The 21534-nt window shown below is 34.8% G+C and overlaps 1 protein-coding gene across 1 annotated transcript; it reads left to right on the top strand.

Moving 5' to 3' along the window:
• The first annotated feature begins 3141 nt into the window (after positions 1-3141).
• On the top strand, positions 3142-20033 carry LOC135132117 ((E3-independent) E2 ubiquitin-conjugating enzyme). Its single transcript, XM_064060073.1, has 10 exons — positions 3142-3778; positions 3837-3980; positions 12235-12419; positions 12482-12818; positions 12868-13074; positions 17094-17270; positions 17320-17610; positions 17664-17759; positions 17808-18003; positions 18460-20033. The coding sequence occupies exons 1-10, from the start codon at positions 3347-3349 to the stop codon at positions 19536-19538; spliced, it is 3144 nt and encodes a 1047-aa protein (XP_063916143.1). The 5' UTR covers positions 3142-3346; the 3' UTR covers positions 19539-20033.
• Positions 20034-21534: the final 1501 nt, after the last annotated feature.

The raw sequence follows: 21534 nt of genomic DNA, 5'->3' as shown, positions 1-21534 counted from the left end.
CTCTCAAAATACAGTTTATTTTCAACTAGTGTATTTCAATTGTAGCGTTTTGCTTTTTGTGAATATTCACATAATATGTATTTGAAAAACTAAGGGATAACAAAATCGTACCTTTTGTAAACCACATTTCGACCGTGTTCGTGTAGGTAAATATATATCAAACGAAGCTTTTTTCGAATATTTTGCATATTTTCTCACCGGGATCATTTTCCCATGAAAAAAACTTGAAAACGTAATAACATTCTTGCACTGCGCTGTTAAAGTTTCAATTAGTCTTTTTGTTACAGTTTTTTATGAGCTACCGACAGAAGTGGTCGCTCAGTTTAGGCACAAAATCCCAGTGTAACATTATATTATATTTGTATGGTCAGCTAAAATAAAGAGTTCTGCACATGTCACTACGCATTGGCGTCCATACTGCCCTACCATAGTGCGAATATTTATTGGAAGACTATAATTTAAATATTACATAACGAAGAGTTTGCTTTGTTTAAAGATTTATATTTTGTTCGACATAAATGAATTTAAGCTTGTGTTTCTCGATTTTATTACTTTGTTATCTATTACTAAATTGTACACTTACATTATATTTATAGAATATTAAATTAAAAATTAATCTAAACTTATTTAGACAGAACTTTCCTGGTTTCTGAAGTACATTTAAACAAATACAGATTCATCGAAAAATTATAAAATTTATTTTTTTTTCACGATAACCTTTCTATGTTAAAATAAAGTTATATGGGGATTTAAAGTACAGATAAAGAAGGATGCTATGCGTATGTTTCAAGTGAAAGGGATGACTCGTTCTTGATCTATCAATAATATAAATTGCCTTATTCATTAATTTTTTTGGGTCACCCTATATTTATAAATGTAAAAAAAACGAATACATTGATAAACTACAAGTCATAATACTTTGCATATTTTAGGTAGAATTTATTTGGTAAAATTTTAAGATCGCATTAACAATTTTTTGAGTTTAAATTTCATTCTGAACCACGAATACTTCTCATTTATATTCATTAACTTAATTTTAGTCATATTGTACAGACATCTTCGTATTTCAACAATTATGCTCGTACTTTAATGTTAGATACTGTTGTGGTGTCCTGACTTAAAAATTAAATTTGGCTACTAGAAAAAAACAACACCGTGAAATCGCATTTGAAGAATAAAAATAGAGGTTTAGAATGTACAACAAGTAAAAAAGTGGAGAGTTCTTGTTTTTGTAGAGTCAGTCATTCGGCGCCACAGTCAAATAAATTTAATTAGTGTAAGATCAATTATTTAACGTTTTTCTAATCTTAAATGTTGAAAAATTTTAACAATTCCGTCAACAAGTGCCTTTATATTGCTACTATCAACAAGTGGTCTTTCAATACAAATGGCAACTTATTAGATTATCCACTTTTCATAATTACTCACTCGAGATTTTAAAATAATTCATTTATTGCATTCTGAAAATTATCGTCAGTATTTTATGTTGATTTTGCACTACATTTATGTGTTATTTTCATAAAGGCTAAATTATTCTTGCATACTGAATTTGAACATTTATTCTCAAAATATACCGCTCTAGAGCGAAGTGTTTCCGAGACCACCTTATTTTGATTTTTTACCGTATTTAATATGTGACTATTGTATTTATTTCATATGTTTTATCTTATATTATGTTTGTAGAGATTCGGTCCACGATGCAATCTTGATTAATTTGATGTTTTGTTTTTTGATTTTATGAATAACTTGAGTTAATGGATGATTTAATATCATGTAAATTCTTTGTTGTTTAAAATTAGTAACAGAATGTGGCGCAGTTAAATGCTGCTTGCCTGCTTCTTGATAATTCAGTTATCGTTAAATTCTAGAAATATAGAATTCGAATCTTTAAAATAAATACCCAAATTCGCATGGCGAACGCAATACACACTGTTTCTAGTCAAAACTGGCTAGCTGTAGAATTGTTAGCTATTCAGGGGGACACCCGCGTCCACGTGAAACACGCGGTTTGGAAATAACTGCTTGTTTTGCGAAAATCAGTTATAGCCTATAATATGCGGCAGGTTTTTTCTACATAGAAATGTGGTGTGTGTGTGTGTTACACCGGTCAATAAAGTAAAATCATCGAGGAAGAATGATAGACTACGGGAAGGAACTTAAATTCCGTTCTAGTCACAACGTCCTCTGTAGCACGTTTATTGGTTTCCCGACTTTAGGTATTATCATCCAGTTATTTTAATTCAGACTTCTTTTTCTTTGTGTGTATACATTTGTGATATTCAAATATTTATATCGGTTTTTGAAAGCTGCCGAAGTTTTTGCAGCTGGGTGAATAAGTTCTTGAATAATAATGAGCGTAAAATGAATCCTTGTGAAACTTCGCATTTTGGCACAAATTCTTAAGAATTATAGCTACTGAAATAAACATAATTTAGAACGGTTCGACAAATAAGATGACACTAACTTCAAAAATTGTGGAGAAAATCCATATGGGCTTAACTTTGTCAATAGTATATCATAATCTATTATGTGTCAATGCTCTAGTAGAAAGTGAAGTACATGATGATGATGTCCATTTATGTTTTTAGCTATAGATTCACGTATAGACTGTGCAAAGCACACAAAATATTGGTCGACGCGTTTCGCCAACTACGTTGGCATTATCTAATTCTAGACGAAGCTAAACTCTATTTTGTGTGTTTTCGGTATTGTGGGGATAAACGTTATATTATTATAGCGCACTGAGTGATCAAAAAGCTTCCTTATCACGGGGTAGACGAGACTTTCACCATTTTTGTAATGGGAACAATAAATTGGTGCTTTTTTCCAAAGATCAGAAAATATTGATGGTTGCAGAAAATAATTCATAAAATATATGTCTTTCGTTTTTTATTAAGAACGATGGCAACAAATCATTATCAGCCGTAAAATTGTTACTGTTATTAATTATATTAGTAATGTTACTAATAATATGCAATTGTTACGACTCATGTTAGCTCACACTAGTATACTTGTTTATGGCTTTGTATTTATCCTAAACAAATCAAGACAGCCACATATTGATAGTAACCTTATTTTTAAGGAACATTTTGCATCAACTGAATAAATATTACGCTGGAATAGCCTTAACTTGCTGTTCATGGACAATAAAGATATATAACTTCTTCAACACCACAGTAAATATGGTTGCCTATATAACACCTTGTTTCTTTTCTGTAATTGTCATGCGCCGGCCAAACGTCAAAAAACCGAATCGCATTGGCCATTTTAAAACATTTTTCTATCCAATTTCAAAATCGTAGTGTTGTTTTTAGCTTATACCACAAAAAACATCAAAGACAAAGTAATGTCCGTCACCGCAGACAACGTTAAAGAATTTTACGCTCACGATTTGGTTTACAAATTTGATGAACGGAAACGAATCACATTTGGTATAGTCAGTGAAAGTTATGAAGGTTCAGACAGTGATGAATACTCAGCCCTACAAAAGGGCCAAATCCTTGTTTCGTGGAGCAACTCTAACCGCAAGCAGATCTGCAGACAAAGCAAAGTGCACCTGATGAGTCGAAGCATCATTCCAGGAGATATTGTAAGAAGACTTGAAGAAGGAAAGGAGACTCAGAGGGGTTATTGCAAAAAAACGAAACAATTTGCTACTGTGCAAATTGTTGAGAGTGATAAAGTCATTGAACATGTTCCAGAGAGTAGGTTGTGTTTTGTGAAGCCATTCGATGTAGGGGATGCTGTTGCTTTGGGTGATAAATTTGGAAGGATTCAGGTGAGCTGCAGAAGAGTTGTTTGAAAATTGTGTGTGATGTATGCGCTTCGTTTTTCAGAGCATAGATCAAATGATTAGGATGCAATCAAAATGTGGATCTATAGTTGAAGTTAGGAGTAGCATTAATTATAATATTAGGGATTATTGGAATCATTCCATCAATGGCGCCTACCTAGGGCCTGGTTACCCTGGACAGACTGTTGTAAGTAACAAATATTATTTCCTATTATAAAATTACAAGCTGGTGTTATTCATAGTTGCTTATTAAAATTTGCCAGTATGTGGTATGAATTAAGTGTTTTACCTAAAATAATAAAAAAAAAAAAATTGTAGGGGAAACACATGTCTAAAAGTTCCCTTCTTTTCTTTCAAAAGCGTTCACAGAGTGTGGATGATAAAGCAAAAATTATCAGGATATAAATTTTTTGTATTGTGATTGTATTAAAAAATTAGTTGCTTGTTACACATACTCATCGCTTACATCAGCACTAAAAATATGTAGTGATCAAATATTTACAACAAAAAAAAAAGGCTACCTACGTGGTAAAAGTACATATTTTATTAATTACGTATATATTATACACATAAACGCCATGTAGCTAAATAGCTAAATATTTACTTTATTGAAAAAACAATATACAACTAAAGGATTTTCAATATTTTTATATATTTGCTGCTATATGTGGAAAAACATGATTCACCATCAAGGGTTATAGAGTACTAATTATATTAATTGCCAAAGTACTTTTACGCACGCTATATTCTAGGAGCCCCTTTTTGGCAGGAAAGTTTAATTTTTTTAAATGAAAAGCTAATGCTTTGTGATATGTTTAAAAAAGTGGAATTCCGTTTGCAACAACCCAGCAGAGTCAATATTGATTGTTTTTTAGTTTACAATAAAAAAACATGAACCCAAAACATCTCCCAAAGTTCATGTAACTATTCAGGGAGATCCAAAATCAGTCAAATAGCCTATTTTATGCCTTTATCAAGAAAACTTAAGATTTATTACTGTTGTTTCATAATACAAGAAACACAGGTTTAAAAAAATCGACTAAATTCGTGGTCTTATTTTGATTTTTGCATACTTTTACACTTTCTGTACATGTTACATGTGGCAGGAAGACTTGCTGATGAACTTGCAAGAAATTCCAAAACAAAAATGTACCCACACAGATATTTGTATTTAATCGTACGATTTTTACAAAATGATCTCAATTAGTTTTATGTTAGTAGCTTTATGTACGGCTAAAGGGAGGTCGTCAACTTTGGCCCAAGGTTATATCTCGTTACACTGGTACCTGTAGTGCCCTTACCCCTCGCCTTAGCTGCGATCTAAACTGATGGTAGACTTTGCATAATTTTAGCAAAATTCCAGAGAAAGTAGACGTTTAGTAAATAAAGAAGTTAGTCACGGCTGAAAACCGCATTTTTAGATAAGATTTTGTAAAATGTGTGTCATATAAATAAATATAACAACATTTATTATTGCATGAATTTGCGAATGCTTATGTGCATACAGCCGTTCCTAGTACTTGTTTACTAAAACTATGATAATAATTTAAATATTTTCGCTACGAAATGAAATTTTTAAAATTTTAAAAACTGCTACATGCTGCCGCTTTAAACACAAAATTTGTAACAATAATAATTAACTTCTTCGCGTTGCATGTTTTTGAAACGTTTGTTTTTATAATAAAGGTACATACATTGCACCATGAATTACTCTTCTTAAATAAATATTTCTTAAACTTTGTGTCGCTCTTCTTGCTGTCTCTTGACATTGTCGTGTTCATTTTAACACAAGACCATTTATTCTACATCTTTGTTTCTCAAGCGAGAAGAGTAGATTCATGTTTTCTCGAAATGTCATAGCTCCCGTAATATAATAATGTAGGTCTGCCGATTCCATCAGCCTTGTCGTCTGTTGGCAGTTTTATTAAGCAGATAATCCTCGAAACTCCAGGACTGATTGCTATGAACCTTCAGATGTGTTTTCATAATATCGTGTAGATGGGAAAAGGAAAACCCTTACCAAAATTTGTCTGACCACTTCCATAAAAAATGTATGACGTCATCTCAAACTTCTGTTAAGTAAATCGTATTTAAATTATTCAAAATAATATGCTTCCATACATGTGATTTATTAACTCACCTGTATTTGTAAACTTACGTATGTAGGCCTTTCGGAAAAATAAGAATTTTGCAACATTTTACAATTTAATTTAGAAAGTATTTAACCTAGCTGTGGCAAAAATATGTATATTAAATAAATTTCAAGATGGAATTTTGTTTACCCTTAGTAATACTCGTTGTTTATAATTGTTTATATATTTATGCCGTTTAAAATCTTAAAATTTGTAAATCATGTAATCGTACATTATTATACTATTCTTTTTTAACTAAGTGGTAGATGGGATAGCTAATGGCAATTTATTTGAATGATTAGCAAAAATAAACAAGAAAAAAGTCAGTGTTAGAGCCTTAGGTGAAACAATCGCGAAACAATAGGCTAACCAATTTTAACCTAAATTTGAAATTGCGCCATAAAAGATAAATATCACTCCGAAAATAAAACTCGCAACATAACATAAATTTTCTTTGTTTATATTCTCCAAACAATACACAATCTCGTTCATTTGAATTTAATGATAAAATCAATTGGAAACGAATTCGTTTCGTCGTAATAAAAATTATTAATAGAGATATAATCTGAATCAAAATATTGAATTCGCAAGCTTATAAAATAATATTCAGAGTGAAATAAGATTTTTTGGCAATTTTTTTTCTCGATGTTCTGGTAGAACATACCCTGCATAGGTTTATCAACATGCTGCCTGAACAACATATTCTGTTCAGCAGCCTTTATTTAGGCTCTTAGGTGGTCGGGCTGCAAGTCGCTTGCCAACTCAAAGTTGTCTCCTCGTCGCCGGCCCGACTTCCTAACTTCAAAATTGAGACCAAGTTCTTCAGCGGCCTTGGTTGCCGCCTTAAAAATAAACGCGCCCGCATCCGCGTTCTCGTGGCCTTTTACCATTCGCAGGAGGAGATCTGAGCTCTTAAGGATCTTCAATGCTAATCCCAGGACCACTCTGCGATGCATGCACTCCAAACTAAGAAGTCCCTGCTTCCTCGATGTCGTGAGAAATACAAACGGGGAACGGACGTTGCATGTGCATCATCTTTCGGGTGTCTCTGTCGATCTTGCGCAACTCATCAACTGTCCACTTCACTACTCCAAAGGAGTAGAGCAGGACTGGAACGGCAGGCATATTGGTGGCTGACACCTTGTTTTCTCCCGTTGGTTCGGAAGATCAAATCTTCCGAAGCAGGTTCCTATACTTTCCGCGAAGAGTTGCTTTAACCTTGGGAGCGTCATGTGCACGCTGTTGTTCTATCCCAAGATATTTGTATGTCTCTTCGGCATCCAGATGTCTGAAGATGCTTCCATCATCATGTTCTCTCCTCAAATGGAACACTACGCACTTGTCAGCTCCTAACTCCATGCCAACGTCCTGCGTATACTCCTGGACCACTTTGAGAGATTGTTTGAGATCTTTCTCTCCGGAGAAGTACAATTTTAGATCATCCAGATAAGACAAATGGGTGATCTGATGCCTTCGATCACTTGGTGGTCCACACATATATCCATGGATCCGCTTTAAGGCAATGGAGAGCGGCAGCAGTGAGATGCAGAACAAAAGGGGACTTAGGGAATCACCCTGAAAAACCCCCCTTCTGAGCGTTACCAACTCCGTAGTGACCCGTCACGTACCGGATGTTATGGTGAAGCGGGTACGCCAAAGCGGCAACAGATCTTTTGTGCATCTCACTAATGGGACAGGTACTGCAAGACAACTGAGCAAGTGTAACAATAACTCATGCGATGTCGAATCAAACGCCTTACGGTAATCTATCCAGGCCATGGAAAGATTGCGCTTGTAGTGAATGGAGTCCCTGGTGACAACATTGTCTATTACCACGTTCTCTCGGCAACCCTCCACGTTCCTCCTTACCCCACGCTGCCCGCTGATCTTATTTAATACCGGTCTGATTAACATCTCCAACCTGGCGTACAAGATCCTAGTGAAGAGCTTGTAGCAGGTGTTGAGGCATGTGATCGGCCTATAGTTCTTGGGATCTGACAAATCTCCACTTTTGGATATTAGCACAGTGCGTCCTTCGACAGCCCAGCTCGATATTCGACGCCCCGCATTGAGCCAAGAGTCATAATCTGTAGCTAGACGACAATAGGTAGATGGAAATTATTATTATCATTTGGTAAGGTCTAACAGGCCCGGACCTAATTACTAGGAGCTAATAAATTATATCTCTGTTGTTAAAAAAAATTGGAACAATCGGTTCAGTAGTTTCGGAGATTATCTGTCTAATAAAATGGACAGACGGAAACGGAAGACCTATTCCTTCGTACTCTAGGGTCGACAGAGTCGATTACAAAAAAATTGGTCCGAGGCTACTTCGACAGAACTTCTCTCGCCCTTGAAGTACAGTCCAACAAATCCCGCTTTGAAAAATTATACAAAATTTTTGTTTTCTGATAACCTTTATGTAGTAAAAACCAGTGGTTTAAATGACACCTCGAACGCCGTGCGCCGCGAAGATGCAAATGCCAAGGGGATGCCGTCCGCCGACATACGGACAATATGAAATATGCTCAAAGCAAATAACCAACAGAAAAGAGTGTACTGTTATCAGTGTACATGTTTAACCTCGATTGTTTATGTTTAATTGTTTATACATGGAAAGAATGTCACGTAGAAATTTGTTTGATTTGAATGAGTTGTCTCCTAAAAACAGGACTAAAATGATTAATTAAGCCACAATGGAACAAAATATCTTGAATATGGTTATTATTCTCATTTCATCATAATTAAATAAAGACGTGGGATCCTCACATTTTGTAGGAAGTGAGGTTCTTAATTTGATCAATAAAATCAAATCCAACTCTTTAAAACAATTATAAAATTTAATTTTACGATTTTCGTTTTGTGATAACCTCTGTAAAGTAACAACCATTGGCATAAATAACACCCCCGCATTTAAAACACATAACTAACGGGATACAATGTCCTGCAGCACTAGGTAATAGCTATTTGAAGCTCAAGTGTTCATTTATGTTTATACATTGAAAGAATATCACGTAGAATTAGTTTGACTTGAATAAGTTTGTTTTCTCAAAACACAGGACTAAAATTATTAAACCACAAGCGAACAAATTGTTATGAATATTACAATTCGTATTTTATCATTTTTATATAAAGATGTGCGTATTCTCACATTTTCGAGAAAATGGGGTAATTCGTCGTTCTTAATTTGACCAATAAAAATTTTGAACTGACGTCATCAACATGGATAATACTATTCACAGCACAAAAAAATAGCCACAGGCCATTACCAATGCAAAAAAAAGGAAAGAGCCAAGTTCTACATCGAACCCATTACTGAACGTCGCGGGTTCTCCGAGAAAGCCACGGAGACCTACATTCTGTGTTGGTGATATAACGTTATTATACCTTGCAAATGTTTTTTCGAAAATTTGAACGTTTTGCGAAAAAATTGAAAACGGAGTCGTACACTACAAGTGTAGGAGTATATTTTTCTGTAACATTCAATTCATTTTAAAATATGGTTCATTGAAATCACGCCACCAGATTGTTGGTGGAGATGACTAACCAAACTTTGGTTAGCATTTAACTATCTGCACGATAGTTCTAATTCAAAATTTGACAACAATCACTCTAGCAGTTTCGGAGATCACGTGTCTAATAAAAGTGTATACAGAGCCCAGACAGATAGACAGCCAGACGGAAACGGGAGACTACTTTTTTCGTATTGTAGGATTGTAGGAGTCATGAAATGTAGAGAAAACATAAAAGTCGCAATTCATCCGATGGACTGGATTACTATACTTCCTTAGCTTACGCTTGGGAAGTAAAAACAAAGAATTTTGCCGTTTCTGAGGTAATCGATAAAATAGATACATAATATCTTAATTCTACATGTTCTTTTATTTGTAGTTTAGTAATATTTTCATATTTTTAATTTTGAACATATAGGTTATAGTACAAAAATGGTGTAAGGTTTATAGCACATCCAGCTTTTTCGAAAAATTCTAGAATTTGACTTTGCGAATTTTATTTTTTTGTTATAAAGACTGTGATAAGTAGGATCTGCAGGAGTTAAGTCATTTAATTAACAAGCTCACATTAACTTTACTTGTAACAAACTATAAATGTAAACAATTGTAGGAAGTCGATTTTAACCTATTCTAACTCTCGCAGCGATTAACTTTGCAAGGGTGTGTAATTTGGATTATAACACAATAATTTGGTACTATCCAGCATATGCGATATGTCACAAAATTTGAGTGCAATCGTACTCTTGACAGTAGTGACAAAAGTCGTGTGTCACATTTACTGTTAAAAGCGTGTTTTTTTAATTTTGTACTTTCTGGGCGTAAACTAAGGAAGTATAGTAATCGAGTTCATCGGACGAATGGCCGCTTTTATGTTTTCTCGACGTTTCATTACCCCAACAGTACGAAAAAACTAGTCTCCCGTTTCCGTCTGTCTGTCTGGTGTCTGTATCCATTTTTATTAGACACGTAATCTCCGAAACTGCTGGACCGATTATTGTCAAATTTTAAATGTATATTAAAAATATCATGTAAATTTGACTGACCATCCCCACCAACAATTTGATGACGTCATTTCAATGAATTCTATTTTAAAATGATTTGAATGTTATACAAAAATATACTCCTGTACTTGTAGTATTCAAATCCGCTTTCAGTTTTTTCGCTAAACGTTCAAATTTTCATAAAAACAATGACGTTATATCCCGTGTTGGTCCTCGTGGCGCAATAACTTTTTCGGGAAGAAGGGTGACTGCGGTTGTGGGTTCGATGCTGAACTTGGCCCTTACTTCTTTTTCTTGCATTGGTAATACGCTGGCTGTAACTACCTTTTTTTTGTGCTGTTACTAGTATTATCCATGTTTATGACGTCATCCTATTTTTTTTTTTTTAATTTTTCAAAGAGGCGGAATTTGTTGGACTGTACTTCAAAAGCGAAGGAAGTTCTGTCGAAGTAACCTTGGACCATTTTTTTTTCATTTTTTTTTTTTTTTCAAATTACGAAAACGTAATGCATATTGCGGCATTTTAAATGCAATTTAAATCAAAATAAATTGAACACTGACTAAAATTAAAATATTTACAACATAAAACGCTACTTTTTGATATTTTTCTACTTCTCGAATGTTTCGTCTGTTTGTGTATCGCCTTTCGTTTGCCTCGACTAATTAGACAGATAATCTCAGAAACTATTGGATTTATTGTTATCAAGTTTTATTTGATTGTGCTCACCAACAATTTGATGACGTCACCTAAAAATTGTACACATTAAATGTTATTTAAATTAAAAAAAAAAAACTAAACTTGTGATTTATAAACCTTTGTCGATTTATTTAACTTAGCATCATGAAAAAAATAAAACTCGCAAAATCAATTTTTTTGAAAAAACTGTATTTTTTGTTGGCCTGTTCTTCAGGGGCAAAGCAGATTCAGTCTAGACTCTTAGACCAATTTTTTAGTTTCAAAACAGATATAGTAAAACATTAATTAAAAATGTTCCGAGTACATTTTGTAAACATAAATAACACTATTACTGTTTAGTAACGTAAATGAAAATACATATTTGTTATTGCTTAAAACTCGCAGAAACACAATTCAAACATGACACACAGTCGCATACTTATATACATAATATCAATCACTTAAAAACTGAATAAGCGTAATTAAAACTTCTAACGTTTGATTTTTCTAATTCCAATGAATTGAAAGACTAACAAAAAATATATAATTGCTCACTCCATTTTCCCGAAAATTTTGGAATACAATACTGTTATCATTAGTATTATATTGCATATACCCAAATTGATAGATATGATGTTGATAACGTCATCACAAAATTTTGTTAAGGAAAACTGATTTGAAACGTGCGCACATGTGTGTAAAAAATAAAATTCGCATAATCAAATTTTTTAATTTTACGAAAAAGCTGTTAAAATTTTATAAAGTAACATTTCTCTACTTGTGGTTTATGAATCCGCGGTGAGTTTTTACGCACGTGCAGATATACTTGATTGCTCAGAGGTTTGATAAGCATTTTTTTCTTTACACTATGACTGACATTCTCTGTTTATCTTTTTTTCTAAAAAAGTGAATTTTGTTCTTCAGGGTGAGCGTCCAATAACAGGCCAATTTTTTCAGAATAATAATGCACAAGAGCACTGTAATAAACTTGTTGTTACTGTTACTGACTGTTTATTACTCATTTCTTGCTCAAATTTTTCGTCCTACTTTTAAATCAAAATGGCGAAACGTTAAAGCTAAATTTTTCAGCGAATCAGTAAATATGTTATCCTTGTTAAAGATTTGCACGCCAATGCACCTGAAGGACCCGAAATGGATAAAGAAATCGAAAGCGATGAAGCGAAAGATGGAGATTGGTCAAACGTTCACGATACAAAGCATCGAAATCTGCCTGATAGAAGTGTGGTGGTGCACGTCAAACGGTCACACAGAATATGGAGAACTGAAAGAAGATGAAATCAAAAGGTAACTAGCTAAAACTTCACTCTTTGAACCAACCTGTGGACGTGTCGTTGTTGCCTTTTAAGATTAAAAGTCCTGCCTTATTCGGAACATTTAGTTATATGCGATCGTCACTTGTTAAAATTAAAACCCACCGACATTTTGCTAAAGAAACGCGAATGGATCAAGAAAAAATCGCTCCAACATTTACCCGACAAAGTGCCTAGAACGGAAAATACAGCGTTCATGAACACCTGTGCGGAGCCGTACGACGCTGAAGACGACTGGTGCACGGAAGAAGACGAAGAATCTGACAACAACGGGGAGATTTCGACGTACAGGTTGACGAAGATCAAACCCCGTAAGAAACACTGCCCGCCGAAGTTGAATAAATTCTCGTCGGGTTCGATAGTGGCGGTCGAAGTGAGTAAACGGTCGAAAAGTTGAAATAGTTGGTATTGTTGGGTTTTAGGTTCTTTGCACGGATTCAAAAGCAACGGTCGTGTGGCAGGACGGTACCGAAGAAAAGGATATCCCTACGACCGAATTGTATTATTCGGTCTCTTTGGACGATCATGAGTTTTTTCCAGGAGAATGGGTTGTGCCTAATAGTAATAATGACGGTTCTGACAAGTACGGTGTAGTACAGAAAGTCAATTTTCTTGAAAGGACAGCTGAGGTAACTTTTGCTTCCCGAGCGGTAGCCGCACTGCGTAGGGTAGGGTCACTTTGAAAAAAATATGTTTTCATGTTGTTTTTTTTTGGTTTTTACATCTTTTAAAATCCGAAAATATAGCTAATCATAACTGTCAAACCGATTTAATGATTTTTGGGACTTATTTATTACCAATCAGTAATTTTTTCGTTACGTACTCTAATACGTGTTGTACCTAAAGCAATTTTTAAATGTATAGTTTTGACTGTATTTGACAGTATTTTCTGTTTTTATCGCATTAATGTTACTAACAGATTTTCATGTTGCTTACTTGTGTTGACAGTTCTGAACAAGTTTCGTCAATTTCCTGTGCCACAATAGATAAGCCACGCCTCTTTTTGCACTTTAACCAACTTTGAGGTTACGCGAATATGCGAATACGTAAGAAGAATGACTTAAATTGAGTCCGTTTCTGGTAACCCAATCTGTTATATGTTGACGATGTAAGTGCATAAATAATTTGCAAAAAATATATAAGTACCTACAATAGAAAAAACTAACAAACTAGTCGACTAGAATAGAAAGAGCCTTGCTATTCCCCGTGCAATTCCTTGATCTGACGTAAGCAAACGGCCTATACGACATACTCCTAGAGCGAAAATATTTTGAGAAGAGCATGCTAAGAATACAAAATTATTTACAGAAAGTCTAAATGATGCCTGGGTATCTATTCAAAACAATTCTAAACTTAATTTATTTGCAGAGGATATATTTATTTCCATTTCAAAAATCGAGGGGCGAGGGAAGTTTTGTTCCAATTACTTTGGACCAATTATTTAGGTTTGCTTACGGAGTGTGTTTCAACAATAAATTTTATTTATATCGGCTGTAATTGATTTCGAAATCAATATATTCATGGCCATCAGAATTCAGTTAGATTGTATCTTTAATGGTAGGTAGCATGTTAGAACTCCCTGTTTTTCGAAAAAAAAATTGATCTGAGGTTATTATTTAGACAGAACTCGCTCGCTCGTAGACAACGCTCCAAAAAATTCAGCTTATTCGAAAAATTATACAGTTTGAAAAAAGTATCACCATTCGTAGTGCAAGGAAAAAAATAGTGCATGAGGAAATCGAATTGGCATGCTTCGCGTTTATAATCGATACGGCTATCAGCTTATACTGATTTAAAATGTTGTTATATAGTTGGGATTTTTTTCGGAAGAGGACAAAAACGCAAAGCGGATTCATAAACACCAGGTATAGGGAGTATGTTATTTTATACAAAGTAAGTAACATTTACTGTGTAAAATTTTGAGGTGGCGTCATCACATTGTTAGTGGAAATTCTTAGACAAATTTTGGTTAACGTTTTACTGGTTGTAGGATGTTCCTAAAATGCATACACAATTTGACACAGTCGGTTTAGTTGTTTCGGAGATTACCTGCCCAATAAAATCGACACAGATAGCAGACAGATAGACGAAAACGGCTCTAGGGGTCATGAAATGTCGAGAAAGCATGCAAGTAGCTATTCGCCGGATGAACTTTATTACAACATTTACTTACCACCTACCTTTTTCATTCCATGTTATTTACAACAGACAACTAGAAGAACAGCGTGTTCATTTAATCCTATCCTGACGACTATTTTTATCGATTTATTTGTCATCCATTATAAAAATATATTTTCTTAATGTTAATCTTTATATCGTGATAACTTCAAGTCGTAGTAGTTATCTCATCAATATCCGATTATATAGGGAAGCACTAAGTAGACTTAGTATAATGTATTTTTATTTCGAGCTTTGAAACGATTATATTTTATTACAGTGGTTGCTATTTTTATATCGTTTTTATTTACTTCATTTGTATTTATTTCCTTTGAATTATAGATCTATTGTAATTATAAAAATAAATACAGTTCTGGAATAAACAAAGTTAAATAGTTAAAGAAAATATTTGGTATAAAACGTTAAATTATCATGGAATTGTGTTTCGTAAACATATTTTAGTGTTGTGCACATTTAATGTTTCCTGCAGTATTATAAAAATGTTGTTATTATTTCAAATTGATTCAGATTTAGCGGCGTTGTTTAGAACAGGAGGAAACTAAAATTTTCAATGGAATTTACGAAGCTGGAAAATCATGCATCGTTTATTTTCAGCCATAAACAAAAAAAAAACATTACCAAAGTGCCGAGTCGTCCGATTTATGAAGTTGATTTTCACAGATAACTAAGATTACTTTGTTCCTGCAAAATTTTAAACGTTAAAGATTACTAGTCGTAGGAAATTTATATTTTCACTAACGAAAATTTTCTACCAAGACGTAGTGGCTTTTTAGAAAAGTGGAGTTGTCTTAAGTTTTAGCGAATATGATAACTCCTGATTGCCACATATTTCTTTGATAAAGCGGAATTCTGTGGCCAAATATAGATTTTTCTGGTAGCTAAAATTTGTAGGTAGCTTTTTTAATAGAATAATGTTTTGTACTGTATTTGAACACCATTTTTTATTAGTCATTCAAATTTGTCAGGTTCCTAATTTTTACTTCCCGAAATATTGTATTGGGATCTACCAAGATGGTAAAACTCTAACCAAAATTTGTCCAATCGTCCTCACCAACAATTTGATGACGTCCCCTCATCTAAATTTTGTAAAATAATAATAATAATATATTGATTTCCCACGGGCATAAGCACCCAATTACAGGAAATGACAAAAAAAAGAAACTACAAATGCAGATATAAAATAAATGAACGAAATGAATATAATGATGAAAAGAATATATAAAAAAAATGTTAACTAAAGTTTTCCTTATGAACTAAACTATGTAAAAATAAACGTTAATTGTTCTCGAAGTAATTAATTAAAGTTTTATAATATATATACTCCTACACTAATGGTTTATGAATCCCCCTTGTTACACTTACTTCACAAACATTTTTTTTCGTGCTATATTTTCGACGTGTTTTATGTAGCCAATATCTTGTGTATGCATCAAATATAGTTTCCCCAGTTCTAATTCGGTTTTATTGTATAAAATTTAACTTCCTTAACAATAGATTACTACTGCCGGTGATGGGACAGTCATAAATAAAAATTTAACCATTATACAGTACAATGGTAACGGCATGGGCAAATCCTTATTTAGGACTGTCCCATCAGCGGCAGTAGTAATCTATTGTAAAGCAAGTTAACTTTTACACATCATAAAACCGACTTAGAACTGGGGAAACTATACCTCGTGCATGAGTGGTTTAGACGACTGATTGTCGAACTTCTGCCCTGTGGCGGATGTCATCTATATTTTTTTATTTATCAAATCAAGTACGATTCACCCCATTTTCTCGAAAATTTGAGAATACACCAATGTTGCGTCCGCCTATATTTAATAATAAAGTAAGAATTACCACAACAGCTATTTGCCCAAATTAAATTTTTGCTCCATTATAGCGTATATTATAATTTTATTCGCTTCCTCTGTTTTGAGGAGACAGCTTGGTACGAGGTTAATAGTCGCATTCTTTCAATAAAAAAAATTATAATTTTTCGAAGAAACTGCATTTGTTCATAGACGGAGGAAGTTCTGTCCAAATAATCTTGGATCCACTTTTTCTCCTTGCAATTTTGACATAATCGTACAAACATTTCAAATTTGTTTTTAATGCAAATACTAAATCTTAAAAAGTACTCTTTAAATTTATTTATTTACGCAATCTAGATTTTTCTGGGCTCCACGTTTGTGTGATTCAATATGTTCCAAAGTATAACATCCAATATATGCATTAAAGTTAAACATGAATTTTTTCGCTCATTACACGAATGCTGTAATAGGTAATCTAATACTAGTCAGTAGGGTGTCTACTGCATAAAAACGTCAACATCGTAACATATTTAGAAAACCAGTTAATTTCGTTCCTACCATAATATTGACTGTCTCACAACGACCCCGGTCGATTTAACTTTTTCCAAAAAAATTATAATTATTTTTTTAGAAAAGTACTATGCAACAGAGTTTTTTTACAGTAAATATTTTAGATAAAATGGTTCACTCAAACTGATCCGGGTAAGAAACCAGAAGAACTTGCGACAAACGAGCTAAGTGTTTACGATCTGAAAAAACACGTTAAATACGTATTCCGTCCAGGTAGTGTAGTTAAAGCAAAGCCTACTCAAGAAGATAAAATGGGAAAAGTAATTGACAGTTGTCCACAAGTAAGTTCACCCGTTCGCCCGATTTGTTACGATGATAATATTTTATTAGGGTTATGTAATCGTCCAGTGGTTAGGCGGTACGAAAGAACACTGTTGGCCTCATAACATCGAACTCATTCCAGAAAGCGAAGACTTTGATTTCCCTGACGGCTTCGAAAGCGACGACGACCTAAGCGAAGACGCTTACTCATGGGAAACTGAGAGCGTTGAGTCATTCGACGGCGACGTCACCGACGAAATCAATCTTCAAAATATGGCCGCCAAGGTGGATTTTATTAGGAGCAGGATTAGTTATCTTAGAGAAGCCTTTAGACAACACAACATTAATAAAAATTTCCATGTTAGTGGAACGTTGCAGGATTATTTAGAAAGTTAATATATTTTTGGTTGCAGTTTCTTAAAGATTTATTATGCGTATATGACAATTCTAGTTATTTAGATAAGTATCTCGGCACGTCGTTTTTTAGCTTAGAAAGCAAGCACTTTCAGGTAGGTTCTGGCCGAAGATGTATTTGGGATACAATTATTTTTTTTTAGGCTTTATTGCTTGAAACTAAGAAAAAAGCAAAATCTATGGGAATAGAATTGAGAGGAAGATTATTTTCAAAGGAGAGTCTTTCTGCATCGAATAAATTAAAAAATGCTGAAAAGGAAAATATTCAGAAAATGATAAAGTTGGAGAGTAAAGTTAATGCTCAAATCGAAAGCAATAAAGAATGCAGTGGGGAGTCCTGTAAGTAGATCATTTAAGTAGAGAAGTTGTTGCTTATCCATGACCAGAAGGGGATTTTTTATCGAATTATTACTTCTTCTCTAGGAAATTGATTGTGGTTCATTTATTTAGGTTTGTCGATTGCGCGCGCATGTACAGATATGTACAATTGGGAGCATGGAATAGTTTATGCTCCCATTTATCTCGGTTGGCCAAATTAACATTTTTTCATGGTGTAAAACGGATACTTTATGTTAAACTGACACAGCAATGAGGAAGATTAGGCGAACATTTTTGGCCAAATGCCTTTGATTTTTTACGTTCGCCTATTTGTGCGCAGCGATGGCAGATTTAGATAGATCACTTGAAAATTGAGATTTTCTGTGATGTATTTATGATTGTAGATAAAATGTGGATCCTGCAAATGTTGCAATTTGTTTGCTATTCGTGTATTTTTAACTCGATTCTCCTCTCCAGGTCCACCAACTCCCGACAGCTCCGAACCGGCCGAAAAATCCCAAGAGAATCTCTGCGTAGAACTCCTAGTAATGCTCAAAATGCGCTTGGACTTAGCTTACGCTGAAATTATAAGCCGCATCGGCGGCCGCCAAGCCTTAACCGTCCTAACGAACGCGTCAGAAAACACGCTTAAGCCATCGCCAAGCACCGCCGCCTTACAAAACTCTCTACTAACACCCGAAGAAACGACACCACCACCGAAGTTTAACAAAACGGTCGATGCCATTGCGACAAGCGACGCATTTTGTATCTTCGAAGAAGCGCCCGACACTCATCGATACTTCTCGAGCAAATTCGAAGCCAAGGACTTGCAGAAGTTCTTGGTCGCCCTGCAAAAAGAGTACAAATTGCTCAAGGAATCCCTGCCACCGGGGGTGTGGGTTAGAACGTACGACAATCGAATGGATCTGCTGTCGGTGATGATCAGGGGACCCGCGAAGACTCCGTATGAAGATGGATTGTTCCTTTTTGATATTCAACTGAGTACAGATTACCCCAGAAACCCGCCCTCTGTGCATTACATTAGCTACATAACTGAAGCACTTAATCCGAATTTGTATGTTGAGGGAAAAGTTTGCGTGTCTCTATTAGGAACGTGGATGGGGCGAGGGAGTGAGGTGTGGGGTCCGAATAGTACGCTTCTACAATTGATCGTTTCCATTCAAGGGCTAATTCTAGTGGCAGAACCCTACTACAATGAAGCAGGCTATGAAAGGCAAACTCACACACAGCAAGGGTACGAGAATTCGCGCACTTATAACGAATTTGTTATTTTGAAGTTGGTACAATCGATGACGGAGTTGTTAAACGCCGCACCGAAGATTTTCCAAATAGAGGTTTTGGCGCATTTCCAAAGTAACGGCGAGAAAATGTGTGAAAGATTGATGAAATACTGTGAAGATGAGCCTCTGAAACCCGAATTTCCTTTATTGCCTGTTAGTAAGGGGTTGAAATTGTCGCTAATATCGGCCTTAAGTTCATTCAAACAGGCTCTGAAAAAAGCTTTAGCAGGGAAAGAAAAAGAAGCAATTTTGTAACGCAATTGTTAAATTTTCTTGTTAAACTTTATAATGTTTCTAAAATAATGTTGATTAATAAAAGTGAAGTTTTGTTTTTGTTAACGATTTGTATCGTAACTTTTTTTGTGATATTTTTTTTGTATGGTATTAGAAACAGTATTTGTTTTTTGTTATATATTGTTAGATACATTCGCACAAGCCGCCACTCATTTCATAGCTAGGTTAAGTGTATGTTATTTTGTAATCTTGAGCTACCTATTGGTGATTTTTCTGTGATTACAGCGCTACTATTTTTTATAATAGTACATACCTAACGTAAGAACTGAAGCAATATTATACTTTTTTACTTTGTTGTTATGTGTAAAACCTACAATTTCGACTGAAGTCGGCGAAAAGGTTGGGTATACATTCTCTTATTGCAGCAAGAAACTCCATGTAGAAACGAGGTACACAAATACTTTTCCAAGTACTTTGAAATGCATTTTTAGAACTCCCAATAAAGTTTCAATTTAATTTTAGGGTTTTTTTATATTTACCCCGATAACAATGATTTTATTTATATACCTTCCGTTGAGCCAGAGGTAAGTACCATTTACACCCATCAAGCAAAATATAAAAAGGTTTTTGGAAAGATATTTTTACAATAAACAAAGTAATACCACCAGGTTAGAAAACCCTATCGTTTTACTGGTACTCCATAGGCGTAGATGCCAGTTATTTTATTCCTCAACTTGCGTGGTGTATCTGTATACGTTGTGTATGTGTGTTTTTTTTTTTATTTTTTTAATAAACTCAACATGGTGAGTTGGAAGCTTTGTGAATCATGGGATGGAAGTAAATTGTTCCGCCACTGCTTAGCGATACTTTCGAAACTAAGAGCGTGTTTACTCGAGTGCATAGTCGTAAACGGTGTTGCATCAGAGAGGTCGGTGCCACAGATTTCACCGTATTCTACCCTCCACCGAGATATTTAGGTCTAGTCCCGCTTATCAGCCGTTTGGTTGGTCCGTCTAGAGCCCAGTTTGCTTTTGCTCCCGCTACAAGGTAGAAGCCGCTCCAAGCGCCTACACCAAATCCACCGTCGTTATGTAGTAGAAAAACTCTTTCCCCAAACTTTCCCCGACAATCGACTCACTGCTCCATCAAATGGCTCTTATCGTGTAAGTCATCATTGGCCCAGTTAATTATGCGTGTGCAGTGCACCATGTTCTACTTTAACCGGTAAATTACATGGAAATACTACGACAGATCCAATAACCACCTGACTGAGTTCTCTTTTTTCAATTGAATTCGGGGTCCTCATGCCGTACTAGCCACTGCCCACGTTTTTATCTCATCCACACACTCAATTCAGTGATGGGGCATTCCCCTACCATATTAAGGTATGCGTTCCTAACACCAGGAACTAACTTCAATACGAATGGTTATAGAAAACCGGGGTGCACCCAAATTTTGCGTGCCGCACTGAGAAAGTGTATATATAGGATACTACCACGTTTTTACGTTGTGATAGCCCAAACTTCCCGCCTTTAAATTGACCCTGACAGAGTTTGAAAGGCCGCGAAATATTCAAAATTTGGCCTTGGCTGTGATCGCCTAACAAAATGGGAACCTACGTTGTGTGATTTTTTTTTTTGAAAAGGTTCTTTCATACAAGTGAGTATATACTGCGTGTGAGTTGAGAGCGCAAGAAATAATAGACAAAATTGTTTTGGAAGGGCTAGCACGGCACCCTTCTCAGGAGGAAAGAAGCTGCGAGGATTCACTCCTCGGCCCCAAAAACCCCCTATCGTATATTCCCGGACATATTACATTTCAAACACCTCAAGATATATGAAAGAAAAAACACTCGCGAATTGACAGACATACACATATGAAAAACGAACAAACACAAAATCCTATACATCTGTTTGGAATCAATGCAAATATTTGAAAATCACAAATTTAATAAAAACAAAGCAAAATCTGAATTAAAGTAACTGGATGCAAATACACAAGTTATTACGGGCATGTG

The sequence above is a fragment of the Zophobas morio genome, unplaced genomic scaffold, assembly GCF_036711695.1.
Source record: "Zophobas morio isolate AGI-343-1 ecotype UQ-CSIRO unplaced genomic scaffold, CSIRO_AGI_Zmor_V1 ptg000021l, whole genome shotgun sequence".
Lineage (NCBI taxonomy): Eukaryota > Metazoa > Arthropoda > Insecta > Coleoptera > Tenebrionidae > Zophobas > Zophobas morio.
Note: the sequence above shows the minus strand (reverse complement) of the source record. Positions and strands in the feature narration are given on the sequence as shown.